This window comes from Strix aluco, chromosome 27 (genome assembly GCF_031877795.1).
Source record: "Strix aluco isolate bStrAlu1 chromosome 27, bStrAlu1.hap1, whole genome shotgun sequence".
In the NCBI taxonomy this organism is placed as follows: Eukaryota; Metazoa; Chordata; class Aves; order Strigiformes; family Strigidae; genus Strix; species Strix aluco.
The window spans coordinates 632,880-658,876 of record NC_133957.1 but is presented as its reverse complement, the minus strand read 5'-3'; the positions used below and the strand labels follow the sequence as shown (position 1 = coordinate 658,876).

Below are 25,997 nucleotides of genomic sequence, written 5' to 3'. Positions count from 1 at the left end.
GTTTCAGTAACTCAGCTCCGCTGGGACCCCCCCCCCCCCGCCCTGTGTCCCCCCCCCCCAGAGCCCCCTCTCCCCTTTTTCAATAAAGGAGCAATTTTAAGCACACGCCACAGGAGCTGGGGGGGTCCCATGTGTCCCCCCCCCACCCCGGGGCAGGGGAAAATACTTTATTGGAAGGTGACAACCTCCAGCCCCGGGGGGGGGCCCCCCAGTACCCAACTGGGAGCTGTGGGGACCCCCACTCCCCCCCCCACCCCGATTATTGCTGGGCCAGCTTGGCCGCCTCCGCCTTGATGAGGGCGATGAGGTCCTGGTTGATGAGGAAGACGAAGCGGAGGCTGGCGATCTGGGGGGGGCAAAGGGTGAGTAGGGGGGGACGCGCAGCCCCCCCGGGCCCCCCCCCACGCCTCAGGACTCACCTCCACCACCGAGTTGTTGTTCAGTTTCCACTTGTTGCCGCCCAGCACCGGGCGCCCGTCGATGTAGATGGGGCGTCGGCCCTCGTTAGCGATGAAGAAATCCCCGTTATTCTTCAGCTTGATGACGCCTGGAGGGGGAAGAGAAGGGGTGAGAGGAGGGGGGAGCGCAGCCCCCCCCCTCCAGAGCCCCCCCAGACCCGCCCCCTCCGCACCCTGCTTGCGGGAGATCTTCCAGGCCGGTCCCTCCAGCGCCAGGTCCACGTCGATCTGGTTGTCCTTGGTGGCTCTGCCCAGCGTGATCTGGGGAGGGGGGAAGCGTCAGGGGGGTGGGGGGGGCTCCCTGGGGAGTGGGGGGGCTCGGCTGGGGGCTGGGGAGGGGGGAACAACCCCCCACTCACCTCCCGGGAGCGCATGAGGTACCGAACCATGCGGCCACGCAGCACGGCCAGCGTCTGGCTGTCGAAGTCCGGGGAGCTCATGCCTGGGGGAAAGAGGAGTGAGGGGGGGGGGCGGACAGAGGGACAGGGGGGACAGGGAGGACAGACAGAGGGACGGGGGGGGAGGGACAGACGGCCAGGGGGATGACAGACAGACGCCCCTCCCCAGCTCTCACCCGTGATGCTGTCGACCAGCACCTGCCACTTGTGCAGCTCCTGCTCCAGCTGCCGGATCTCCCGCTTCTGGCGCCGGTCGGCCACGGTCAGCTCTGGGGGGAGGGGGAGAAGGGGGCTGGGGACACCCCCCCACACCCCCCCGCCCTGTCCCCCAGCCCGGGGGGGGGTTCTGAGCCCCCCACCACCAATTCCAGCTGCTCAGAGGGGAGCGGGTCGGACTCACCATGTTCCAGCACCTCGTCCCGCACGTCCCTGGGGAGGAGAAGCGGCAGGATGAGACGGTGCCACCCTCTCCCCTCCCCAGCCCCCCCCAAAAAACTCCCCTTTAGTTCGCTGCTGAGATGGTGCCACCCTGCAGCCCCCAGTCCCCACCCTGTGCCCCCCCAACCCCCTCACTTCAGTTTGCTGTCGTCCAGCATGTCCTCAGCATCGGAGAAATTCAGGACTTGGTCCCCCTTGGGCAGCGGCTGCACTGGAGGGAGGAACGGGGGGAGTGAGGGGGCTGGGGGGCGCAGGGGACGGGGGACAGGGGGGACAGGGGGGACCCTCCGGCCTCACCGGTCTGGTCGTCCAGCAGGTAGTACTGCTTCATGAGCTGCCAGTGCAGCTGCAGCGCCTTGGCCGTGCGGGAGGGGTAGAAAACGTCGGGGTGTTTGTGGAGCAGCTCCTGGAAGGTGTCGAGGGTGGGTTGGCTGGTCTGCGGGGGGGAGAGGGGACACGTGGCACCAGGGAATCACAGAGTCACTCAGGTTGGAAAAGCCCCTCAGGGTCAGCAAGTCCAACCCTCAGCCCAACTCTGCAAAGTTCTCCCCTACCCCACATCCCCCCACAGCTCATCCAAACGGCCCTTAAACCCCCCCAGGGGTGGGGACTCCACCCCCTCCCTGGGCAGCCTGTTCCACTCTCTGACCACTCTGGCGGGGAAACATTTTTCCCTCCTGTCCAGCCTGACCCTCCCCTGTTGCAGTTCAAAGCCGTTCCCTCTCGTTCTGTCACTAATTCCCTGGGAGCAGAGACCAGCCCCAACCTCTCCACAACGTCCTTTCAGGGAGCTGCAGAGAGTGATGAGGTCTCCCCTCCCCTTCTCCTCCTCACACTGAACAGCCCCAGCTCCTTCCATCGCTCCTCACAGGATTTATTCTCCAGCCCCTTCCCCAGCTCGTTGCCCTCCTCTGCCCTCGCTCCAGCCCCTCGAGATCTCTCTGGGATTGAGGTGCCCAAAACTGGACACAACCCTCCAGGTGTGGCCTCACCAGTGCAGAGCACAGGGGGACTGTCACCTCCCTGCTTCTGCTGGCCACGCTGGTGCTGGTACAAGCCAGGATGCCGTTAGCTTTCTTGGCCACCTGGGCACATGCTGGCTCATGTCCAGCTGCTTCTCAATGAGAACCCCCAGATCTTTTTCTTCCAGACAGCTCCAGCCACGCCTCCCCACGCCTGTAGCGATGCTGGTAGAGAGCAGCCTCGCCAAATCCTCCAGCCGGGCCAAGGGACCCCTGGAAGAGCCCGACACCCCCCCCAGCCCCCCCCAGCTGGCTCTTACCGATCCCACCTTGTTCAGCAGCTGCTCCTCGGCTTTGCTGAAGAGCACTTTGCTCTGGATGGCGGCGATGGCCTCGGGGTGCAGCTGCCGCATGGCCTGGCAGGCCAGTCTGGGTGGGGTGGGGGACACACAAACACGGTGTGAGAGCCCCCCCCCCACCCAGGGATGGCTCTGCCTCCCCGCCCCGGGGCTGCCCCGCGCTCACTTGGAGATGATGGGGTCGTAGAGCAGCGCGTACCAGCGCTCCTGGATCTCCCGCAGGTTGAAGCGGCAGCTGAACTTCACGCCCAAGTGCACCGAGGTCAAGTCGTTGGTCTGGAAAAACCTGCGGGTGAGGGGAGGGGACCTGGGGGGGGGGCAGCCCCAAAACGCAGCGCTGGCCCCAGGGCACAGGCAGCCCCCTCCCTGCCCCACCCCACAGCCCGCGGCCGGTACCTGCAGCACGGCGTTGATGAGCAGAAGGTCATCGGCGGGTTTCCAGCGGCCCAGGTCCTTCGTCACCTGCAGGGGCTGTTTGCTCTTCTTCATCCGCTTGGCGAGGCCGGGGGTCGGCACCGGGCTGGGTGCGATGGGGGTGGACACGGACTTGGAGACCTGGGTGGGCAGAAATAGGGGGGTCGGGGTCTCTCCGAAGCTCCCCGCACCCCCACCAGCCCCTGGATGTCCCCAGCGGTCCCTCACCTTCTTCTTCTCGCTGGAGGAAGGCTCACTGCCCGAGCAGCGCCCGGGCTCGACCCCGCCAGCGCCTTTGGCCCGGCTGGAGGATTTGGCCAGGCTGCTCTCTACCAGCTCATCGTCAAACTTCTTCCGCTTGATGAACCTGGGAGAAACGAGGCGGTTCCGAGGGCCGGTGCCGCGGGGGCAGGCAGCGGGCAGGCAGCGGGTCCCCCTCTCCCACCCCGACCTACCGCGAGGAGCTGCGGCGCTTGGGGATGGCGCCCGAGGCCTGGGCCGAGCCCCGCTTCTGCCCCGCCAGCGACTCCTCGTCCTCGGAGCGGCTCGTCGCGCCCGACGCCATCAGTCCGGAGAGCAGCACGTCTGCGGGGGACAGAGGGGATTGGGGGGGGGGGTCCCCGGCTGCCCCCCCCCGCCCCAAGAGCTCGTCACCCTCGTCACGCCGTGGGGGTGCAGCGACCAGGGGGGTCGGGGGGCTCCGACCCTGTGGGGGGAGGCTGTGAACGCGGGGACACGGCGGGAATGAAGGGGGCGTGGAGATGGGGGGGTGGGGGGCCACGGGGGACCGTGGGCGGCGGCGAGGGACGAGGGGACGGCAAAGGGGGACACGGAGCGACATGAGGAGCCCGGGGAGGGGACGGGGGACACGAGAGGGGCGCAGGCCCCGGCCGGGGTCTCCCAGCCCCGGGGCGGGGCTCAAGTCCGTCCCCCCATCTCCGGCCGCCGCCCCCCGAGGAGCGCCCGCCCCGCCCAGGGCAGCCGGTGCCGCCGCCGCGGCCTCACCATCCCCGGGAGCGGCGGCTCCGGCTGCTCCGCGACGGCGTCCGCCCGCGCGCCTCCATGGACGGCGCCACTTCCGGGAATCCACCGGAAAAGGGTTTGACGTCAATATCAGGCGCGCTGAAGCCACCGAGGGCGCCACCATTTTAAAGGCTCCGCGAGGTCTCTGCGGCGCGGCGCCATCTTGGCTCAGGGCGCCGCCATCTTAGCTAAGGGCAGGCCGGAGGCCGCTCCTTTCTGGGCCGGTGTTGCCGGTGGGTCGGGGGCGACCGGGACCAACCCACGGGCGGGAACGGGGACGGGGACGAGCCCCGTTAAAGCGGCAGACCGGGCTCGTCCCGGCCCCGGCAGCGTCCGTTGAAATGGCCACACCCATCATGGCAGCTCTCCCGCCACACCCATCATGGCGGCTCCCGACGGCCACACCCATCATGGCGGCTCCCAACGGCCACACCCATCATGGCGGCTCCCCACGGCCACACCCATCATGGCCGACACCCCCAGGCCGAGGAAGGGACACGGGCTCTGCGGAGGGGCTGTTCCCTTTATTGGGTTGAGCATCACCGTGGGGCCGAGCCCCCCCCGTGGGGCCAACGGGCCCCGTCCCGGTGCAAACGGTCCCGCGTGCGCCCGTCTAAGGCAGGCGTGCGCCGGCACACGCGTGTGCCTCCCCACACGCGGTGCCAGAGGGTCCTTCCCCAGGGCCGGGGAGGAGGGTCCCATGTCCAGTGTCCCGTGTCGCCGTCCCCGGGGCCAGGGGGGGCTACGCCGAGCTGGGGGCGACGTGGCCGTCGCTGGCCTCGCTCAGGCTGGCGGCCCACTCCTTCCTCTGGATGGTGCCCGTCTTCTCCTCGCGGAACTGCTGCCGCTGCTCCCGCGGGATCTTCACGGCGTGGTACTGCGGCACGGCCGGCGGCGCGGCGCGCGCCCGGCGGAAGAAACCCAACTGCGGGGGACCGGCGGGTCAGGGCCCCGCGGGGACGCCCCTCGGCGTCGGGAACGGCTCTGCGAGCCCACGGCACCGGCGCTTCGCCCAGAAACTGCCCCCAAAAGCGCTTTGCACCGGCACTCGCACGTCCTGGTTCGGGCACTGCAAACCCTCACACACACACACACCAGCACGGCAAACCCTCGCACAACCACACGCCGGCACGGCAAACCCCTCGCCTGTCCACAAACCCTCGCACACCCGCACGCAGACGCCGCAGCGCCTCGTCCCTCCGCCTCGGCACGCTGCCAGCCCTCGCACGCCTGTGCAGGGTGGCCACCAGCCCTCCCAGCCCTGCTCGTGGCCCGCCGGGGCCGGGGCGGGACAGCCCTGCGTTACCGCTCGCCCTCCGGCGCCTGCTTCTCCGCCGCGGAGGGCTGCAGGCCCAGGCGGGCCCGGTAATAGTTAGCGGCGTAGCGGGACTTTCGGCTGCTCCGCTTGAAGAAGCCGCACTGGGGAGGAAGTGAGAGGGTGAGGCCGGGCAAGGCCAGGCTGGGGTGGCACGGCATGGATGGCACGGCTGGGGTGGCGTGGCAGAGCCAGGGTGGCACGGCACGGCACAGCTGGGGTGCTGTGGCACAGCTGGCGTGGCATGGCTGGGCTGGGGTGGCAGCACTGGGGTGACATGGCATGGCACAGCGTGGCACGGCTGGGGTGCTGTGGCACAGCTGGAGCGGCACAGCAGAGCCAGGGTGGCACAGCGTGGCGTGGCACAACATGGCATGGCATGGCCGAGGTGCTGTGGCACGGCTGGGCTGGTGTGGCAGAGCCAGGGTGGCACGGCACAGCTGGGGTGGCACGGCTGCGGTGCTGTGGCAGAGCCGGGGTGGCACAGCGTGGCACGGCTGTGGTGGCACGGCGTGGCACGGCTGGGCTGGCGTGGCAGAGCCGGGGTGGCACGGCACGGCACAACATGGCATGGCACAGGGTGACACAGCACAGCACGCCCAGGGGACCCCGTGCCATGGGGGGGTGACACACACCCCCCCCCCCCCCCCCACACACACACCCCCACACACACACCCCCGTCCCCGTCTCTCACCTTCCAGAGGATGAAGACGAGCAGGGCCAGGACCAGGGCGCCGGCCAGCGCGGCCAGCAGGATGACCCACCAGGGCACGCCGCCGGCCACCGCCGCCCCGGGGTCCAGGTAGATGGAGATGGGGATCTGGGGGAGGGGAGGGGGGTCAGGGGGCCGCGGGGCCAGGAGGGGGGGTCGGGGGGGGGGTCTGAGGGGCCCAGACCTGCGTGGAGGCGTCCTTCAGCACCAGGTTCTTGATGGAGGAGGTGACGGAGACGCTGGCGCGGACGATCAGCTCCACCGAGGTGACGGCCAGGAACTCCTGCGGTGGGGGCGCGGGATGCGCTGAGCCCCCTCCCTGTCTCGGGGGGGGCCCGTCCCTGTTTTGGGGGGGCCCGTCCCCTGTCCCCGTCCCGTCCTACCTCGAGGAAGGTGCCGTTCCAGAGGCGCCCGCGGGCCGTCAGCACGGCGGCGCGCTCGAAGCTCTGCAGCGGGCAGCGGAAGGCCAGGCAGCGCGCGGTGCCCTGGGCACAGTCCTGCCGGACGGGGGGGTCACCCCGGCTGCGCACCCCAGGGGTGGGGCACCCCAGGAGTGAGTGTGCCAGAATGGGGGCACCCCGGAGGCAGATGTACCCCAAGAGCAGGGGCACCCCAGGAGTGGGTGTTCCCGGGCAATGGGGGCACCCCAGGAGCGGGTGCACCCCAGCAGCAGCAGCGCCCCAGCAGCAGGGACACCCCAGGAGTGGGTGCGCTGGAATAGGGGCACCCCAGAAGCAGCAGCACCCCAGGAGCGGGTGCACCCCAGCCCCCCCTCACCAGCGTGATGTTCCTCCTCCTCTCTGCAGGTGCCGGCACCCACCAGGACCCCGGCGCGGGCACCTCGGTGGGGTCAACCTCCCCCGACGGGTCCTGTGGTGGTGGGGGGGGGAAGGTCGGACATGGAGTTGGGGGGCAGCACGGACCCCCCCGAGCCCCGACGCCCCCCTCCCTGCGCCCCCCCTCCCGCGGCGGTACCAGGGCCAGGCGCAGCGGGTTGGCGGGGGGGCTGCAGGCTGCCCGCTGCTGCCCCGGGGGGGTCACCAGCTCCAGGTGCAGGGGGTAGAGCAGCCACTTCCCGTTGCTGATCTCGTGGGGCCAGAGGAGGGTGAGGAAGGCCGAGCCCAGAGTCTTCAGCGACTGACCCCGGTTGGAGACCTGGGGGGGGGGCGAGGAGGGGCGGGGGGGCACGGCGGCGTGAGTGGGGCAACATGGGCCCCCCAGCTCACAGCCACACCTCACCCAGACCCCCCCACCCCCCAGCCAGACCCCCCAGTGCAGGAAAGGGAGCAGTGGGGGGAGATGAGCCCCCCCTGTCCTCTCCCCACGCCCCCCTCTGCCCCCCCCGCCGCGTTTTGGGGTGACTCACCGTGACCTCGAAGCGCACGGCACTGCCCACCTGGCTCTCCCGCCGCACGGCGCTCTCCCCCCGCACCACCCCGCCGAAGAAAAGCCGGGGTGGCACGGCCACGCTGTGGGGACAGCCGGGGGGGGCGGTCAGGGCAGCCCTAAGGCGTGGGGGGGTCCCGGACACCCCCCTCCTCACCCTCACTCACCCCGTCACCGAGAGCGGCAGCTCGATGACCACGCGGGCGTGAGCCACCACCGGCTGCAGCCCCGGCTGCTCACTGATCCTGGGGAGAAGCGGGGGGAGGAAATTCAGGGGGGGGCATCACCCCAAACCCCGCCCCCCCCCCCGCAAACACGCTCCTGCACGGAGCCAAGGGGGGACCCCGACCCCCCTGGGGCTCACGTGGACAGGGCCAGCTCCACCGCCAGGTCCGTGGTCTGGATGGTGATGCCCAGGGTGCTGAGGATGAGGAAGAACCGCACCTGGGGGGCAGAGGGGTGAGGGCTGGGGCCCGGGGGGGGGTGTCGGGGGGGGCTGGGGGGGGCCAGGGCGCTGCACCCACCTGGGCTCCGCGTTTCATGGGGTTCCCCAGCTCGCACTCCACCTGCGAGCCGTTCTGGTTGGCGAGGCAAACCACCGGCTTGTCCTGGGGGGCAGAGAGCTGAGCCCCCACTCTGAGACCCCCCCCACGACTGACCCCCCCCCCGCCGAACCCCCACCCCTGTTTCCCCCCAGCACCATCCCCATCCCACCCTCCCAGCACTATCCCCATCCCTCAGACCACCCCATCCCTCTGCCCACCACCCCCTTGGTAGCACCCCCAGAGCCCCCCGCCCCCCCCAAACCCCCCCCCCGCCGCACCGGGGGGGTCCGGCCGTCGTAGGGGCGCAGGGCGGAGTAGGGCAGCTCGGGGGGGAAGGTGGCGGTGAGCAGGGCCTCGTGGGCATCGTCCCCGTCCCGCTGCGGCTCGGCCGGCTCCGAGGGCAGGTTGGTGACGTGGATCTCCAAGGCCACGTCCTTCTGGTCGCTCATGGCGAAGACAGCGGTGCCATCCGCGCCCCTGGGGACACGGGCGCTGTCAGCCCCCCCTCGGGGTGTCCCCAACACCCCCCCGCACACCCGGGGGACCCCCGGCCCCTCTCACCGGGGCAGGGGCTGGAAATCGGCGTCCCCGAGGCGGGCGCAGAACTGGAAGCGGAGCTGGAGGTTGCTCTGGCAGATCTTGTCGTCCCCGCAGCCCTGCTTCAGGAAATGCACCTGGGGGGGACACACGGGGGGGGACACACACATGGGGACACTGCGGGCAGCCCCCCGGGGAGGGCAGGGGTGGGGGACGGGGGAAGGCGAGCGGGTCCCCACCTCGGTGCGGTGGCTGCTGGGCTGCTGGGGGCTGAGCACGGGGGACAGCGGTGGCAGGGCGGCCCCCCGGCTCTTCCGCGGGGCACCCCCACTCTGCTGAGGGGCCCCCCGGCTCTGCCGCGCGGGCCCGGCTCCCCGGATGCCGTAGGCGAGGGTGACAGCGATGGGGCGCAGCTTGTCCCGGATGTCATCCTGCGGGAGGGGTGGGAGAGGGTGAGGGGGGGGACGGGGATGGGGAGGGGGGTGAGGGTGAGGATGGGGCTGAGGATGGGATGAGGATGGGATGAGGATGAAGATGAGGGTGAGGATGAGAATGGGGATGGGGATGGAATGGGAATGGGAGTGATGATGAGGATGAGGGTGAGGATGAGGATGAGGGTCAGGATGGGGATGAGGATGAGGGTGAGGATGAGGAAGAGGATGAGGGTGAGGATGAGGGTGAGGATGAGGATGAGGACAGGGATGAGGATGAGGACAGGGATGGAATGGGAATGGGGGTGATGATGAGAATGAGGATGAGGATGGGGATGAGGATGGGGATGGGATGAGGATGAGGATGAGGATGGAATGGGAATGGGGGTGAGGATGAGGATGGGGATGAGGGTGGGCTGAGGATGAAGATGGGGATGAGGATGATGACGGCCCCACCTGGAGCCGGAGGGTGGCCTGGACGCAGGCGCGGGCGTTCTGCCGCGGCAGCTCCACCGCGTCGGAGAACTGGTGCTCGGGGTCCGAGGGCTGGCGGCCGAGGAAGGAGCCGCGGGGGGCCTGGCCCAGGCGCCGCCGGTCCGTGTCGGCATCCAACACGTACTCCAGCACTGGGGGAGAGGGACGGGCGCCGTGGGGGGGGTCCCGGGGGGGTCCCTCTCCTCCCCTCCCACCCCGGGGGGCGCCCGTCCCCCCTCTGGCTGTCCCCCCCCGGCGCTCACCCAGGCGGGGGCTGTAGCTGGCGGGACTGGCCGTGTAGCTGAAGCAGACTCGGACGTCGACGCTGCGGGGGGGCACGGGGTGAGATGGGCGGCCCCCCCCACCCCGGCTGTACCCCGGCTTCGTGCCCAGGGAGGGGAGGGGCAGGGGGGGGCACCCACCAGACCCCCTCCTGGTGCTGGCAGTTGCTCTGCTCCAGGTCGATGTTGGGGGGGAGCAGGGAGACGTTCCTGGAGACGTGGACGACCGGCCGGGCCCTGCCGGGGGGAGAAACGGGGGGTGCCAGGCTTGGGCCCCCCCGGCGAGGGCACCCCGAGTCTTGCGCAGACACAGCACTTGCCCCCGGCACCCCCCGGCCATGCCCAGGGACCCCCTGGGGATAGGGGATGCCCTGGGAGGGTTTGAGGGGGGGGATGCTCGGGGGGGGGGACACGGGCCCTCACCTGTAGAGCACGACGGTGTCCGAGAGGGACCCGACGAGCAGGTCAGGGTACAGGTTCCCATCCACGTCCAGCCCCCCCGAAAGGGAGTACCCGAAAGCCGTCACCCCCACGCCCTCCCCGTCCAGGACCTGGGGACAAGGTGCCCATGACATCAGGAACCGGTGGCAGGGAGGGGGGGTGACGGGCAATGCACCCCCCGGCCCCACTCCCCCTCACCTGTGCCGGCTTGGCCACGATGCCCAGGTTGCTGCCGTGGTAGATGTAGACTTTGCCGGCGCCGTCGAAGGGGGCTCCCACGGCCAGGTCTGGGGGGGCAAGGGCAAGTAGTGGGGGGCCCGAGACCCCTCCCAGGCCCCTCTGTGGGGGACACAGGCTCTGTCCCAGCCCACGGGGACCCCAGAGCCCCCCCCCAAACCCCTCACCCTCAAAGCCGTCGTGGTTGAGGTCGCCGGCGGCGCTGAGGGCGACGCCGAACATGGAGCCGCGGGTGCCGTTGAGGCGGAGGGGGGTGGCGGAGTCCCAGCGCCCCGCCGGGTTGATGTAGACGTAGACGGCTCCCCCGATCTCCTCCTTGCGCTCAAAAAAGTGGGGGGCCCCCACCACCAGGTCCATCCAGCTGCAGGGTGGGGGGGGAACAGCGGCTCCATCAGCCCGCAGCGAGCCAGGGCCCTGCTGCGGCGGCACCGAGAGCGGGGGCACGGCCGGGGGCGCATCAGGGGATTTGGGGGGAATGTCGGGGGGGTGGGGGGGGGACACCCCAAAACTGACCCATCGCTGTTGAGGTCGAGCACGGCGACGGCGTAGCCGAAGGCGGAGGTGAGCTGCGGGCCCGGCAGCACGGCCTCGGGCACCAGGCGGTTGGCGCTGTCGCGGCGCAGGATGACGACGGCCCCGGTGTGGTTGGCGCGGGGGGCGCCGGTGACGAAGCTCAGCTCCCGCTTCCGCGTCAGCCCCGCGCCCGAGTCCACCGAGAAGCCTGTGAAAAGGGGGGGGGGCAGGTATCGGTGCCTGGTTTAGCCCCCGGCGCCCCCCCCCCAGCTCCCGGCCCCCCACACCCGCCGTCCGTCCGTCCGTCCGTCTCTCTCTCTCTGCTCAGCCCTGGGGGGGGGGGGTACGTCGCCCGTCGGGGACCCCCAGGCTTTGGGGTGAGGTTGGGGGGGTCTGTTGGGATTTGGGGGGGGCGGGGGGTGTCTGCTCATGCCTCAGTTTCCCTGCTGGGGCACAGCGGCTGCAGCTGGAGGGGGGGGCAGGACTGTGGGGTGCTCCCCCCCGCTCCAGCTCTGGGGAAGCCAAGGGGGAGCAGAGGCCCAGCCCCTCCCCACACGGCAGGATTTTGGGGAGAGAAGGGAAGATTTTGGGGCCAGAGCAGCAAGACATGGAGCAGAGCTGGATGGGGGTTGGAACTGCCCCCCCTTCAAGCTGCAGAGAGAGCGGCAGAGCCCCGTCCACGGCGGGGGGGGGGGGGGGCCGGGAGCCCCTTCCCCACATGCAGCGGTTGCAGTGCGCGGCCCCCCCGCAGCCCCCCGGCAGCCACGCGGCCCCCCGAGCTCCCCCCATGAGAACCGTGCACCCCCCCATGCACAAACACCTCCGGAGGGAAGAGCACGGGGAAGGGGGGGGGTGCTGGGGGGGCTACGCCAGGCTCTGTGGCCCCCCCCCCCCCCCCCCCCCCAAGCCTGGCGGTGCCCCCCCCCCGCAGCCCTGGCACAGCGACAGGACACGGACGGGGACAGGGATGGGGACGAGGGGGCGCTGCCGCTGGGGGGGGCCGGGGGGGGTGACAGCCACGGGAGTGTGCAAGGGGGCGTGCACAGGGAGGCGGGGGGGGGGGGGATGCGTGCGGGGGGGGGGTGTGTGCGCAGGGGGTGTGTGGGGTGCGCTCGGTGCGTGCGTGTACACAGAGGCGGGGGGGGGGGCGATGCCGCGTGCTCAGGGTGACACACGCGTGTGCACACGTGTGCGCTCGCAGGGCCCGGCCGAGGCTGTGCGGGAGCTTCTTCATCCCCCTCCCGTCCACAGACACGGGGGGGACACGGCACAGGACACGGCTCTGGGGAAGGGGGACACGGGGACACCGGCACATGGGGACACCAGCACATGGGGACTCTGGCACGTGGGGACACCGGCACACGGTGATGCTGGCACATGGGGACACTGGCACATGGGGACATTGGTACACGGGGACACCAGCACACGGGGATGACGGCACAGGGCGATGATGGCATGTGGAGACGTTGGCACACGGGGACACCGGCACGTGGGGACACCGGCACACGGTGATGCCGGCACACGGGGACTCTGGCACACGGGGACGCTGGTGCAAGGGGGACACCGGCACATGGAGACACCAGCACACGGGGATGTCGGCACAGGGCGATGCTGGCACGTGGGGATGTTGGCACATGGGGACGCCGGCACGTGGGGACACCGGCACACGGTGATGCTGGTACACGGGGACACTGGCACATGGGGACACCGGCACACGGGGACGTTGGTACATGGGGACACCAGCACATGGGGATGTCGGCACAGGGTGATGCCAGCACGTGGGGACTCTGGCACATGGGGACACTGGCATGTGGGGACACCGGCACATGGTGATGCTGGTACACGGGGACACGGGCACACGGGGACGTTGGTACACGGGGACACCAGCACACGGGGATGTCGGCACAGGGCGATGCCGGCACGTGGGGACTCTGGCACACGGGGACACCGGCACGTGGGGTCACCGGCACAGGGCGATGCCGGCACACGGGGACGTTGGCACACGGGGACGCCGGCACGTGGGGTCACCGCCGGCGCTTACGAACCCAAGTAGCTATTCTGGGCCACGTCGCCGGCCGCGCCGGGCACCTTCTCGCCAGGCTGGGGGGTTTTGTAGACCAGCTGGTCGGGGGCCGAGCTGTCAATGTTTGTCACAAAGAGCAGCCCTGCGCCGCGCCCGCGCGGGAGAGAAGGAGAGAGAGAGGGACGGCGTCAGGGGGGCACCGCGGCCGGGGCGGGCGGGGGCCAGGCGGGGGGGGCGGAACCCCAGGAGTGACATGGCGGGGGGTCCCCCGGGCCCGCGCCGCGCCCCGCCGGGCCCGTACCCAAGTAGCTGTTGGCGGGCACGGGGATGAGCGAGGGGTCCTGGTCCTTCTCGCCCCCCGCCTCGTAGGGGCCGTCGTCGTAGCGCAGCAGGTCGAGGGAGCTCTGGTTAAGCAGCTCCACGCGCAGGTTCCCTGCCGGAGCGAGGGGGCGTGAGGGGGGGCCCCCCCTGGGGACCCCACCCCGGGGACCCTCCTGCTGCCGGGGGACAATGGGGCGCTGGAAGTGACACACCCCCCACACACACCCCGCCCCATCCCGGCGCTGGGCCCGGCAGCCGGACACACGGACACGGGCACACACGTGTGGGCGTCCAGACACACGCTTGTACATGCAGGGACACGCGTGTGCTCGCACATCGGGCAGGTATGTGCCCGCGCACACGCCTGTGCGCACACCCCCCACGCACACTCATACGGCGTGTGCACACCCGTGTGCTCACACACCCACGCTCACACACACGTGGTCCCGCACACGTGCTCACACATGTGCTCATACCTGTAGCATGTTCACACGTGTGCTCACACACCCGTGCTCACATCCAGAACATGCTCACACCCGTGCTCACACCCAGCGTGCTCACACACGTGCTTACACACGTGCTCACATCTGTAGCATGATCACACATGTGCTCACACCCATGTGCTCACACCCACAGCGTGTTCACACGTTCTTACACATACAGTGTGCTCACACACATGCTCACACGCGTGCTCACACCCACATGATCACACCCAGAACATGCTCACACACATGCTCACACCGTGTGCTCACACACATGCTCACACCTGTAGCATGTTCACACCTGTGCTCACGCCCGTGTTCACACCCGCAGCCACACGCTCCCACCCACCACGCCCTCGCAGCACACAGGCACCTGCCCACTCACACACACACCTCACACTCCCCATACACACACTCACACCCCCCGCACACACACACACACACCTCGCACACCCCTCGTACACACTCACACCCCCCATACACACACACCTCGCACACCCCCTGTACACACACACGCGCCTCACACACTCCCCGTACACACTCTCACACCCCCCATACACACACACACCTCGCACACCCCCTGTACACACACTCACACCCCCTGTACACACGCTCACCCCCCCATACACACGCTCACACCTCGCACACCCCCTGTACACACGCTCACACCCCCCATACACGCACACACACACCCTGCACACGCCCCGTACACACTCTCACACCCCCCATACACACACTCACACCTCGCACACCCCCTGTACACACGCTCACACCGCCCATACACACACACACAGACGTCGCACACCCCTCGTACACACTCTCACACCCCCCATACACACGCTCACACCTCGCACGCCCCCTGTACACACGCTCACACCCCCCATACACACAAACACACACCTCGCACGCCCCCTGTACACACACACTCACACCTCGCACACCCCCCGTACACACGCTCACACCCCCCATACACACACACACACCTCGCACACCCCCCGTACACACGCTCACACCTTGCACGCCCGCCCGGGCAGGAACACGCACCCCCACACACAAACCCCCGCCGGCGGGGGGGTCCCGGCCGCCCCTCACCCTTCCAGTTGTAGGTGCCGGGGGCCCCGAAGAGGACGTAGCGCTGGTCGGGGCTGAAGGCGGCGGCCAGGCCCTGCTGACAGGCCCCGAAGCGGTCGTGGCCCTGCGGCCGCCCCTCGCAGAACTTCCACTCGCCCCCGTCCAGCTCGTCCCGCGCCCGCAGGTCCTGGCTCAGCACGAAGCAGCGGCCGATCACGTCCCGCGTCTCCAGCGGCTGCCGCACCCGGTGCCGCGCCTCGTAGAGGTGGGCGCAGGTCTGTGGGGAGAGGGGGGAAGGCGGGGGGGGGTCAGACGGTGCAGGGGGACCCCCCACCTCCTCACCGCTGTCCCCCCCCCGCCCCGCGCCGGGGCTCACCACGATCTTGCCGCCGGCACCTTGGCTCTTCACGCTCACCCCCAGCCACTGGTTCTCTTTGCTCTCCCGCTGCGGGTCCACTGGGGGGGACGGGCAGCGTCAGCCCCGCCGGGACCCCCAGGGGGGCCCCCCCCACAACGACCGCACCCCCCCCGGGGCGCACTCACCTCCCTCATCGATGGGCACCCGCCAGCAGTCGGAGGGCTCGGGGGTCAGCGGGCAGGCGAAGAGCCCCCCGGTCCGGTTGGCGCCTTGGCTGGGCAGCGCCGGCGCCTGGGGGGCCCCCACCAACAGCCTGCGGTGGGGGGGACCCCCCCGTCAGGGCACGGGGCTGGGGAGGAGGGGGCCGACACCCCCCCCACCCCCCCGGCCGTGCACAGGCACCGCTGGTTTGCACACACACGTGCTGCCGGGCTCACCCCCCCCCTACACCCCCCCCCAAACATCCCCGTCCCCGCTGCCCCCGCGCAGCTGTCCCCGCGCCCCCCCGCGCCCCCCCCCCCCGATTTCACGGTGCCAGGCCCAGCGCAGCCGTTCCCAGGCCTCAGCCCCAGCTCGGTGCACGTGTGGGCAGGGGAGGGGGCGCAGGAGGTGACGCACACCCAGACCCCCCCCCCCCGACTCCTGCCTGCTCCCTCCTCTTGGTGCAGCAGGTTTGGGGGCACCCTGACCCCCACCCAGACCCCCCCCCCCACCCTGGGTCCCCCAGGGGATGGGGCTCACTCCTCTGTGCCACTGGTGGCCATGGGGCACCTGCGGCCACCCCCAGCCCCTCTCCCCAGGGGGACGGTGGCCTCGGGATGTGAGGGAGCCCCGGGGGGGGGCCGAGAGGCAGAGCCGGTAAAAATAAACTGGAATTCACCCAAAATAACCCAGCAGCAACATGCCCAAAAAAGGAGGGAGCCAGCCAGGGGTGCCCCCCGCGCCGGGGCACCGGGCACTGCCGGGGGACCGTGGGGACAAACCCGCTGCCGGGGGGGGACACCGGTGCGGGGCTGGTGGCTCCGCAAACACCTGCCCGGGCGTGGGGGCACCGGGGGGGGCAAAACCAACCCCCCACCGAGGTCGAAAAGGGGGAGAGGGCGGCTGTGGGGGCCGGGGGGGCTTCGGCCGGTGTCACCGGCCTGGTGAGGGGACGGTGGCCACAAGCTGGGGGGAGCACGGCCGGAGCCTTGCGAGTGGGTGGGGAGACACAGGCGATGGCACCCCGAGAGCTGCCCGCTCTGGGGGTCCCCGAGCCCCCCCGCCAGCACCAGAGCCCCCCCCTGGAGGCCACCATAGGGGTTGGGGTCAGTGGGGGACACAGGGGACCCGGAGCGTGGTGGCCGGTGGCCAGTGGCCGCCCTGGCATGCGGCGGGTGGGCGTTTGCCAGCTCAGCGGCCAGCGGGCGCGGGGGAGGCGGCGGGCACGGCCTGGGGGGGGCCCGGCGGGGGGGGGCATCTGCCCCAGCACCCCAAGGCTGCGCTGGGGGCATCGATCACCCCCAAATTCCACCTCCCCCCTCGCTCCCCGTCACCGGCTCCCGCGGAATGACCGAGGCGCAGCGGCGGTGGCAGCGCCGGCAGGGGGGTCCCCGCGCCCGTCCCCTCGGGGCCCGGCACCCCAAAACCGTGACGGGCAGCAGCGCCGAGCCGCGGCGGGGGGGGGACGGACACACCCCGGGCTGTCGGTCCCCAACTTTGGGGGGGGGACGGGGGGACACCCAGCCCTGAGGAGGGGGCACAGGGCTGCGGGCGGGGGGTGCGGGGGACACACACCCGACCCGGGGCGGGATTCGCGCTCAACGGTGCAGCTGGGGGGGGGGTGTCCGCGGGTCCCGCCCCCCCCGTCCCGCGGTCCGGGGGTCCGGATCCCCCCCCCCGTGTCCCCGCACTCACCAGCCGGCCGGCTCGGGGCTGAGCTGCCGGTGCAGAGCCACGGCGAAGCCGAAGAGGCTGCCCTTGTCGCCGTCCTTCAGCAGGGTGCTGGTGGCGTCCAGGTTGAAGGCTGCGGTCGCCAGTAGCCGCAGGCAGAGCCACGGTAGCCAGAGCCCCCGGGTCCCCGCCATCCCGCCGCTCCCGCCGCCGCTCCCCCCCCCCCCCGCCCCTCCACGGTGAGGAGGAGCGGGGGAGGCCGGGGAAGCTCGGCCCCCGCCCCGCCCGCCGCGGGCTGGGTCACCCCGGTGTCACTGCGGGGGGGCAGAGCGCGGCAGCACCCCCCGACCCCCCCGCGACGGGCTGCGGCGGGCGGCGCACCCCGAACGGCCGGGGACGGCACCATCACCCCACTGCACCCCACAGGGGCATCGCACCCCACATCGGCACAGCACCCCACGTCGCACCCCACATCGCTGGGCATCGCACCCATCACCCCACATCGCACCCCACATGGGACACAGCACCCCACATGGCACCCCACATGGGACACAGCACCCCACATCACACCCCACATCACCGGGCATCGCACCCATCACCCCACATGGCACCCCACATGGGACACAGCACCCATCATCCCCACTGCACCCCACATCGCACCCCACATCGCCGGGCATCGCACCCATCACCCCCACTGCACCCCACATGGGGCACAGCACCCCACATGGCACCCCACATCACTGGGCATCGCACCCATCACCTGCTGCACCCCACATGAAGCACGGCAACCCCATACTGCACCCCACATGGGGCATTGCACCCACCACCCCATACTGCACCCACATCGCACCCCACATCGCTGGGCACTGCACCCATCACCCCACATTGCCCCCCGCAGGGGGCGCTGCACCCCCCCGGCGCCGCAGTGCCCCAGCACCCCCGTACCCCAAACCCCTGTCACCCGCAGCGACACCCCAACAGCCGGCACCGCCGCTCTGGGGGGGGACCCCAAAAACCCCTGGGGCCGTCCCCACACTCCCCCCAACCACTCCGCCCTGGGGCTGGGAGACGAGTGACCCCCCCGGCACAAGCAGGACCTGCGCGCCCCCCCGGGGGGGCCGTCGGTGCCGGCCCAGTGGGACCCCACAAGCAGCGGGGCCGGGTCCCAAGGGGGTAGTTGTGGCTCGAGTAGGGCCCCCGTGCCCCAAAAAGCAGCTTTTTTCGGGGGGGGGGGCAGGGGGGGGCTGTCATATTTTCCAGCTCTGGCTATTTTTAACCACTCTCCAAAGGCCTGTGAAGATATTTGGGAGCTGGCAGAGCCGCCCCGGCCGCGTGAACGAGCTCCAGCCCCGCGCTGGACGCAGGAACAGCCCTTCATCCCCTCCTCCTCCTCCTCGCTGCCGGCCGGCCCTGCATTTGGGGGGGACGCAGAGCAGAGGGTCCGCGCCCCCCCCGCCTCGCCCCTGGCCGCCCTCCAGCCCTCCCCACGCTCTTTCCTCTCTTTGCAGCCCAAATCCCTTCCCGCCGTCGCGCTCCCGCCGTGGGAAAGGGCTGATCCCTGCCCGGGAGCGGAGGACGGGAACAGCCCCGGCTCCCCGGGGGGTGCTCAGCGCCCCCCCCCCTCCCCGCGCAGACGCCGACGGCAGCACCGAGCATAAACAGAACGGGGGGTGGTCGTGGCCGGGCAGAGGTGGGCGCCCACCTGGCTAAAAACATGATTCGGGCCCCCCCGGCGCCGTCCCTCAGCACAGAGGGGACCCCAAAACCTCCGACCCACGCTTCAGGGTGCCCGCGAGGGAGGGGAGAGGGGACGGGACCCCGGCGTGTGTCCCCAGCCGGCTCTGCCACCCGCCGCTCAGCCAAGCCCCCAAATCCACCTTGTTTTGCCCCAATCCGACCCAAACCCCAGCAGCGTCCCCGGGGTGGGGAGCTCCGGCCGTGGGGGACCCAGAGAAGTCGGCAGCTGCGGCTTCGCGCCAGCCCGGCCCCCCCCAGCCCAGCGGGTCGGGGATTTCCAACCCCAAACCAACGGGCCCCGTCCCACCGCGGGGCTGCCGGGGCCTCACGGCCTCGTCCCACCCCGGCACCAGCTGCCGGCGATTGGGTTTCAGGGGGGCAGGCGCAGGCAGCGGGCGGGCAGCGGGCAGGCAGCGGGCGCCTGGGCGTCGCGGCCGCGTTTGTCACCCCCTCACGCCATCTCGAGAATTTTATTTGGGGTGCAAGGGCCAACTTCCAGCTGAGCGCTCCCCCCCCGGCCTGGCCCACCCTTCCCAGTGGCTCAGCCACGGAGCACGAGGGTTTTCAGGGCTGGGGGGTGAGTGAAAAGGGGGGGTCGGCAGCAATTTGTGCGCCAGGAGAAGAAAACTCCTTGTTGGGAGGGTTCCCCTTCGCACCAAACCACCTCGCCAGCGCCCTGAGCCCCGGGAAGGGCTCAACTGAACCCAGGAGCATCGCGGCGGCGGCAGCGAGGGACGTCGAGGCCCAGCCCCGGCACGTGCCGGGCCCGAGCCAGCGCCCGGGAGAGGTGTGAGCTCCCGTGGGCGCCCACGGCAGCGTCGGCCGCCGCCAGCAAAGGTCCCCAAGAGGGCAGCGAGCTCCATTCCTGCGCAAGGAAGGGCAGGAACTGGGTTGGTGCGATTCTGGGAGCGGTGCCTCGTCCCGGGGCTCCCGCGGGCGGGGGAGCTGCCGGCAGTTATCCCTGCGAACACCAAACCCCCCCCCGATACACCCAAACCGGGAGCGGCCGACCCCGCCGCAGGCCAAGCCGGGGCGCAGGGAGGAGCGTAGGTGAACCCCGAGCACCCCAAGGCCGACAGCACCCCTGTTAGCCCGGCTCGCTCGTCAGCTAACGATGGGAACAGCGAAATAAATTCCTCTTCCCCCCCCGGGGGTTCCGGGGCTCCTGCAGCCAAGAACTGGTTTGTGTAACTGGAGCGGGCCGGCATCGGCCAGGCGTGCGGGGCGTAAACTGGGGTTATTTTTACCCGTTCACTGGTTTATCTTTGGCCACGCTTTATCCTCGAGTTCCTGAGCGGCGGCCGGAGCTGCTCCAGGTCACCAGCTCGGCGGGAGGGGGGACAGTGAAGGAACAAGGAGCTGAACCCGCGGGAGAGGCCGGCTGGGATGCGGAGCAGATGCCGTGAGCCCCCGCCAGGACCGTCCTGAGGGGAGATGAAGAAGAAACAGTCAACGTGGCGGAGGCAGAACCGGGCGCTGCCTGCACCCCGCGCCCTGCCTACTCCCTGCCAGCACCGACCCGCACCACCGCAGCCCCCTCCCCACAGCACCAGCCTTTTCTTTTCGCCTTCCTCATACTCCCTTGCCCTGCCCAACCCGAGGGGATGACGAGATCTTCCTCCTCCTCCTCCTCCTCCTGACTCGGCTCGGCTGCGGCCAGCGGGCGCCCGGCCAACGGCCCAGCCTCATCGCGAGCCTCGGGCTGATGACGGCCAGTGAGATCAGCCGCATCCCGGCATTTCTGCCAGCTCACCCTTCCGGCACTCCGCAGGCCAATTTAATTTTCATCGTGCGCTTCGCTGGCAGCAGCCGCGTTCCGGGAGCGCGGCCAGCTCCCCCCACCTCTGGCCAGCTCATTCCTCTGGCCACCAGCCCCCTCCCTCATCAGGGCCTGGCACACGGACAGCCCGGGCGCCCGCACCTGACGCTGGGATGCCCCGACAAGGATGAGTCAGGATTATTTGAGATTTAGCCCCAGTTTTGGCCCCACCGTGGCCAGGAAGTGGATGAGAGCTCGGGAAGAGCAGCCATACATTCCCCCAGCACAAACCCCTATAGCCCCCCGCACGCCCAGCCAGGCCCCTATAGCACCCACAGACGCCTATAGTACCCAGAGGTGCCCACACCTCCAGCCAGGCTCCCAGAGCCCCCCCCCCAGCCAGGCTCGTATAGCCCCTCACTCCCTCTAACAGATCCCTATAGCCCTGATGTGCCCCTGTCACCCTCAAAGGCCACCACCCAAACCCCTATAGACTCTGTGGGCCCCTACAGCCCCCTCATGCCAGCAGCCAGGCCCCTGTAGCCCCTTCAGGCCCCTATAGTCCCCTGGGGCTGCCAGCTGGGCCCCTACAGCCCTTACCCAGGCCCCTATAGACCCCTTGGGTCCCTCTATCCCCCATCCAGGCCCCTATAGCCCCCTGGGGCTCCCAGTTGGGCCCCTATAGCACCCATCAAGGCCCCTATAGACCCCTCAGGTCCTTCTATCCCTCACCCAGGTCCTATAGACCCCTCAGGTCCCTCTATCCCCCATCCAGGCCCCTATAGCCCCCTGGGGCTGGCAGCTGGGCCCCTATAGCCCCCCACCAAGGCCCCTATAGACCCCTCGGGCCCCTCTATCCCTCCCGTAGGCCCTGCCCAGACGCTGTGGCCCCTCCAGGCCGCCGTGGGCGTGGCGGTGACGCAGCGGTGACGCAGGGTCACGTGAGGGGGCGGGGCCGCGGCCGCCATGCTGTCCCGGCTGCTGAAGGAGCACCAGGCGCGGCAGAGCGAGCGGCGGGAGCTGCAGGGTGAGCCCGCCCCCCGTCCCCATGGCGACCGGCACCGCCCCGCTAGGGCGGGGGGGGGGCGCCCCGATTGGCGGCGGGAGCTGCCGCTCACCGCGGGGGGCCGCGCGGGCGGGTATCCCATTGGTTGGCGGCGCTGTCCGTCAAGAGCGGTGGTGAGGGGGGGGAACCATGGCGGTTTAAGGACGGGGGGGTGTGGCCGTCAGGGTGGGGCGTGACGTCACCGCCCCGCACGCTGACCTCACGCGGCCTCCTGCTGACGTCACGGCGGCGGGGGGAGCAGGGCGGGTCGGGGTCCCGGCGCCCCTCACGGCCGCGTCCCCCCCCGCAGAGCGGCGGCGCAGGGAGGCCATTGCCGCCGCCACGCGCCTGACCGAGGCCCTGGTCGATCACCTCAACGTGGGGTGAGGCCCCGGCCGGGACCCCCCAAACCCCCAGCCCCTTCCTCCACAAATCCCCCACCCAGGGACCCCCAAACCCCGCCCAGGGACCCCCCAAACCCCGCCCAGGGACCCCCCAAACCCCGCCCAGGGACCCCAAAACCCTACCCAGGGATCCCCAAACCCCGCCCAGGGACCCCAAAAACCCCGCCCAGGGACCCCCAAACCCCGCCCCAGGGACCCCAAAACCCCCAGCCCCCCCCTTAAGCCCCCAGCTGGGCCCCCCCGAAGCCCCTCCAGCCCCTTTAACCCCTAGGGTTCCCCCCCCCCCAGCCTTGGTGCCACTTCCCCCCCACCAAAACCCCCAGCCAGGGACCCCCCCGGCACCCCTAAACCCTCCCCAGCCAGGGACCCCCCCCCCAAAACCCCTTCCCAGGGACCCCCCCTGACTCCCTGACCCCTTCCCCCCACCCTCAAGACCCCCAACCCCCCCCCCAGTCCCCCCTGATGCCTCCCCAGTGCTTTGGCCTCCCCCCCCACAGCCACCCCATCCCTGGGGACACCCTCAGGGCCCCGGCCTGATCCTCCCCCCTCCATGTCCCCACTGATGTCCCCCCACCCCCGTGTCCCCACCGATGTCCCCCCCGCCGTGTCCCCCCCCCCCCCAAGGGTGGCCCAGGCCTACGTCAACCAGCGGAAGCTGGACCACGAGGTGAAGACGCTGCAGGTGCAGGCGGCCCAGTTCGCCAAGCAGACGGGGCAGTGGATCACCATGGTGGAGAACTTCAACCAGGCCCTCAAGGTGGGGTGTGTGTGTCCCCCCCCCCCCCCAAAAAAAATAAGCCACAAGGCTTGGGGGGGGGTCTTGCCGCAGCGGGAATGGGGGGGGTCCCTCTGGGACAGGCGGAGGAGCAGCCCCATGGGTGTCATTGGTGTGGGGTCCCAGCCACCCCCCCCCGCGGAGCTGCTGGAAGTGGGGGGGTGAGGTGGGGGACCCCCCCAATCCCGTCAGCAGCTCCCTGACACACACCCCCCCCCCCCCCCAAAAAAAACCCCGGCAGGAGATCGGTGACGTGGAGAACTGGGCCCGCAGCATCGAGCTGGACATGCGGACCATCGCCACCGCCCTCGAGTACGTCTACAAGGGGCAGCTCCAGCCCCCCTGCTCCTGACCACCCCCCCCCCCGCGCCCCCCCTCGGCCGCCACGGCTGGGCCCGGCAGATAACGGCGCTGCCGGATCCCCCCCCCGCCCCCCCGCAATAAAGCGTGGGTGTAGGGGCAGGCACGGCCTTCGGCTGCCCCCCCTAAGCCCCCTCATCCTCTTTAACCGCTTAACGCAGGCTCTGAGGCCCCTTTTTCTCCCGGACAAAAGGGCCCTTCTGGGCCAGGAGGGCTTTAATCCCCCGGGGGGCCCCCCCCAGCTCCCAGCGCTGCCCCCCCCCAGCTCCAGGCGCTGGGAAGGGGACCCGGGGGGGGCTCTGTGGGCGCTGGAAGGGGTGGGGAGGGGTTTTGCCCTCCCTCCCAGCTCCTCCATGGGGAGGGTCCCCCAACAAGGGGTGTCCCTGCACCCCCCCACATGCAAATCCCCCCCCCAAAGCTGCACCCAGCGCTGGGGGGGGGGTCGGGGGGGGCTCAGCACACTGTGAACTTTGGCTGCGGGCTCTGCCCCAGCGCAGGGGGAGGAGCGGCCGCGGCCCCCCCCCCGGCTCAGACGGTCGCAGCCGCCGCAGCGCCCGGAGCCCTCTGCCCCGCCGAAGGTAGGGGGGGGCTCCCCGCTGCACCCCAACACGGGTCGGGGGTGCCTGGTGAGGGGGGGGGGGGCGCAGCAGCCCCCACCATGGGGCTGCCCCGTGGCCGCAGGGTGCGGTGAGATGAGTCTGTTGGGGGGGGGGGGGGGGCGCTGCTGCCTGTCCCCTGCCCTCACGCGGCTCTGGGGACCCACAGCGAAGAGGGGGTGTCCCCCCCAGCCCTCCAAGACCCCCCCTCCCAGCCAGCACCCACTGTGGGGATCCTGACCCCCCCCCCCCAGACCCCCCAAACAGAACTGGGGTGTGGGGGGGACACACAGCCCCCCCAAAGGGCTTCCTTCCAGGGAGGGGGGTGGGATGTGGGGGGGTCCCAGAGGCAGCGGTGGTGGTCACCTCCCCGTGCAGGGTGGGAGCAGAGGGTGGGCAGGAGGGGGGGTCGGGGCTAAGCTGGGGGGAGCAGCTGGGGGACCCCCCCTCGGTGCCACCCCACAGGCCCTGGGCACACAGGGGGGGGGGGCATGGGGGGCTCACCCCCACCCCGGGGGGACAGAGACCACCGCGTGGGGCCCCCGTGGCACGGACCAAGACCCCAAGTTGGGGTCAACCCTCAGCCCCCCCTTTTTCCCACCCTCCACTTGGGGGGGGGGGTCTGACCCCCATGGTGTGGGGCAGGACAGGGGATCTAGGGGTCCCCTGCACGGGGTGGGGGGCACAGGGCTGGACCCGGCGAGCGAAGAGCTTGGGCTCAACTCGGGGTGCAGAGGTTGATGTGGTTGGGGGGGGGGGGACACGGCCCAGGACACCTGGGTTCCTCCCCCAGTGCCCCCCCGGCCCCCCAGGCCCCCGCCATGTGGCTGTACCTCTTACTGGTGGCGCTGGTCTGGGCGCTGGTCTGGCTGGTGCGGGGACCGCCGGACCCTGCCCTGCGTCAAGGACAAACACGTCTTCATCACCGGCTGCGACAGCGGCTTCGGCAACCTGCTGGCGCGGCGGCTGGCCCGCCAGGGCTACCGGGTGCTGGCCGCTTGCCTGACCCAGGACGGGGCCGACGGCCTCCAGCGAGGCTGCTCCGGCCACCTCCGCACCACCCTGCTCGATGTCACCCACTCTGAGAGCATCCGCCGGGCCGCCGAGTGGGTGCGGGCAGAGGTGGGCGAGAAAGGTGAGGGGGGCAGGATGGGACCAGAGAGGTGCTGGGGCCAGGATGGGACCCAGGAGATCAGGAGATGCTGGGGGGTCAGGATGGGACCCGGAGAGGTGCTGAGGGCAGGATAGGACCCAGAGGTACTGGAGGGCAGGATGGGACCCAGGAGATGCTGGGGGGTGGGACAGAGGTCCGGGGGAGGTGCTGAGGGGCAGAATGGGACACGGCCGGTGCTGGGGGGCAGGATGGGGTCCCAGAAAGGTACTGGGGGGAAGGATGGGACCCAGAGAGGTGCTGGGGGGTGGGGCAGAGGTCCAGGGGAGGTGCTGAGGGGCAGAATGGGACACGGGATGTGCTGGGAGACAGGATGGGGTCCCAGGGGAGGTGCTGGGGGGCAGGATGGGGCCCCAGAAAGGTACTGGGGGGAAGGATGGGACCCAGGAGACGCTGGGGGCTCAGGATGGGACCTGGGGAAGTACTGGGGGGGTCAGGATGGGGTCCCAGGGGATTCTGGGGGGTGGGACAGGGGTCCAGGGGAGGTGCTGGGGGCTCAGGATGGGACCTGGGGAGGTACTGGGGGGTCAGGATGGGACCCAGGAGACGCTGGGGGGTCAGGATGGGACCCAGAGAGGTGCTGGGGGGGCAGGATGGGACCCGGGGAGGTGCTGGGGGCTCAGGATGGGACCCAGAAAGGTGCTGGGGGGTGGGACAGGGGTCCAGGGGAGGTGCTGGGGGGTCAGGATGGGACCCAGGAGACACTGGGGGGTCAGGATGGGACTCAGAAAAGGTGCTGGGGGGGCAGGATGGGGTCCTAGGAGATGCTGGGGGGTGGGACAGGGGTCCAGGGGAGGTGCTGGGGGCTCAGGATGGGACCTGGGGAGGTGCTGGGGGGTCAGGGCCACCAAGGAGGGGCCCGTGGCCGCCATCCCCTCCTGCCCCCCCCCCCAAGGCCTCTTTGGGCTAGTGAACAACGCAGGGGTGGCCACCCCCATGGGCCCCACGGAGTGGATGGGCATCGAGGACTTCCGGCGGGTCATGGCCGTCAACGCCTTCGGCGCCATCGAGGTGACGCTGGCGCTGCTGCCGCTGCTGCGCCGGGCGCGGGGCCGCGTGGTCAACACCTCCAGTGTGCTGGCCCGCGTGGCCGCCAACA

The 25,997-nt window shown here is 70.7% G+C and overlaps 4 protein-coding genes across 11 annotated transcripts in view; 2 read left to right on the top strand and 2 right to left on the bottom strand.

Annotated features, from left to right (window-relative positions):
- Positions 1–94: 94 nt before the first annotated feature.
- On the bottom strand, positions 95–4,109 carry MCRS1 (microspherule protein 1). Of its 2 annotated transcripts, none has more exons than XM_074807666.1 (14): positions 4,035–4,109; positions 3,485–3,614; positions 3,258–3,396; positions 3,012–3,170; positions 2,782–2,891; positions 2,577–2,685; positions 1,592–1,730; positions 1,430–1,505; positions 1,257–1,285; positions 1,033–1,125; positions 818–900; positions 632–719; positions 420–547; positions 95–346 (listed from the first exon to the last, which is right to left on the bottom strand). In XM_074807666.1, the coding sequence occupies exons 2-14, from the start codon at positions 3,592–3,594 to the stop codon at positions 260–262; spliced, it is 1,350 nt and encodes a 449-aa protein (XP_074663767.1). In that variant the 5' UTR covers positions 3,595–3,614; positions 4,035–4,109; the 3' UTR covers positions 95–259. The 2 variants fall into 2 exon arrangements, with proteins under 2 accessions (XP_074663767.1, XP_074663768.1); XM_074807667.1 differs by having other exon boundaries at positions 2,586–2,685.
- A 448-nt stretch (positions 4,110–4,557) lies between these two features.
- ITGA7 (integrin subunit alpha 7) lies at positions 4,558–17,366 on the bottom strand. 7 transcript variants are annotated; one of them, XM_074807450.1, is made up of 27 exons: positions 17,076–17,366; positions 15,365–15,492; positions 15,198–15,277; positions 14,843–15,098; positions 13,249–13,380; positions 12,970–13,089; positions 10,925–11,132; positions 10,579–10,772; positions 10,373–10,461; positions 10,157–10,284; positions 9,875–9,970; positions 9,716–9,777; positions 9,435–9,604; positions 8,787–8,978; positions 8,572–8,684; positions 8,289–8,487; positions 7,990–8,073; positions 7,830–7,909; positions 7,633–7,710; positions 7,446–7,548; positions 7,055–7,234; positions 6,857–6,949; positions 6,463–6,576; positions 6,264–6,362; positions 6,062–6,187; positions 5,359–5,471; positions 4,670–4,977 (listed from the first exon to the last, which is right to left on the bottom strand). In XM_074807450.1, exons 1-27 carry the CDS (start codon positions 17,243–17,245, stop codon positions 4,917–4,919), a joined length of 3,468 nt encoding a protein of 1,155 aa, XP_074663551.1. In that variant the 5' UTR covers positions 17,246–17,366; the 3' UTR covers positions 4,670–4,916. The 7 variants fall into 7 exon arrangements, with proteins under 7 accessions (XP_074663550.1, XP_074663549.1, XP_074663553.1 ...); XM_074807449.1 differs by lacking the exon at positions 5,359–5,471 and having other exon boundaries at positions 4,558–4,977; positions 17,076–17,323; XM_074807454.1 differs by lacking the exon at positions 12,970–13,089.
- Positions 17,367–21,462: 4,096 nt separating this feature from the next.
- BLOC1S1 (biogenesis of lysosomal organelles complex 1 subunit 1) lies at positions 21,463–23,287 on the top strand. Its single transcript, XM_074807456.1, has 4 exons — positions 21,463–21,574; positions 21,903–21,975; positions 22,621–22,753; positions 23,013–23,287. The coding sequence occupies exons 1-4, from the start codon at positions 21,514–21,516 to the stop codon at positions 23,121–23,123; spliced, it is 378 nt and encodes a 125-aa protein (XP_074663557.1). The 5' UTR covers positions 21,463–21,513; the 3' UTR covers positions 23,124–23,287.
- A 1,131-nt stretch (positions 23,288–24,418) lies between these two features.
- Positions 24,419–25,997, top strand: part of RDH5 (retinol dehydrogenase 5) — a 1,993-nt gene continuing 414 nt past the window's right edge. The window contains 3 exon segments of the mRNA XM_074807485.1: positions 24,419–24,605; positions 24,607–24,862; positions 25,794–25,992. Coding sequence (XP_074663586.1) covers positions 24,468–24,605; positions 24,607–24,862; positions 25,794–25,992 — 593 coding nt within the window. The 5' untranslated portion in view covers positions 24,419–24,467.

Excerpts from the sequence above, each read along its gene's own strand:
- MCRS1 (XM_074807666.1), bottom strand. The coding sequence starts at position 3,594 with ATGGCGTCGGGCGCGACGAGCCGCTCCGAGGACGAGGAGTCGCTGGCG. Across the intron at positions 901-1,032 it reads GCTGGTCGACAGCATCACGG|GCATGAGCTCCCCGGACTTC; the intron begins GTGAGAGCTGGG and ends TCTTTCCCCCAG. Across the intron at positions 720-817 it reads ACCTCATGCGCTCCCGGGAG|ATCACGCTGGGCAGAGCCAC; the intron begins GTGAGTGGGGGG and ends CCCCCTCCCCAG.
- ITGA7 (XM_074807448.1), bottom strand. The coding sequence starts at position 17,245 with ATGGCGGGGACCCGGGGGCTCTGGCTACCGTGGCTCTGCCTGCGGCTA. Across the intron at positions 15,278-15,364 it reads GGTGCCCATCGATGAGGGAG|TGGACCCGCAGCGGGAGAGC; the intron begins GTGAGTGCGCCC and ends CGTCCCCCCCAG. Across the intron at positions 11,133-12,969 it reads GGCCCAGAATAGCTACTTGG|GCTTCTCGGTGGACTCGGGC; the intron begins GTTCGTAAGCGC and ends CCCTTTTCACAG.
- BLOC1S1 (XM_074807456.1), top strand. The coding sequence starts at position 21,514 with ATGCTGTCCCGGCTGCTGAAGGAGCACCAGGCGCGGCAGAGCGAGCGG. Across the intron at positions 21,976-22,620 it reads GTCGATCACCTCAACGTGGG|GGTGGCCCAGGCCTACGTCA; the intron begins GTGAGGCCCCGG and ends CCCCCCCCCAAG. Across the intron at positions 22,754-23,012 it reads ACTTCAACCAGGCCCTCAAG|GAGATCGGTGACGTGGAGAA; the intron begins GTGGGGTGTGTG and ends AAACCCCGGCAG.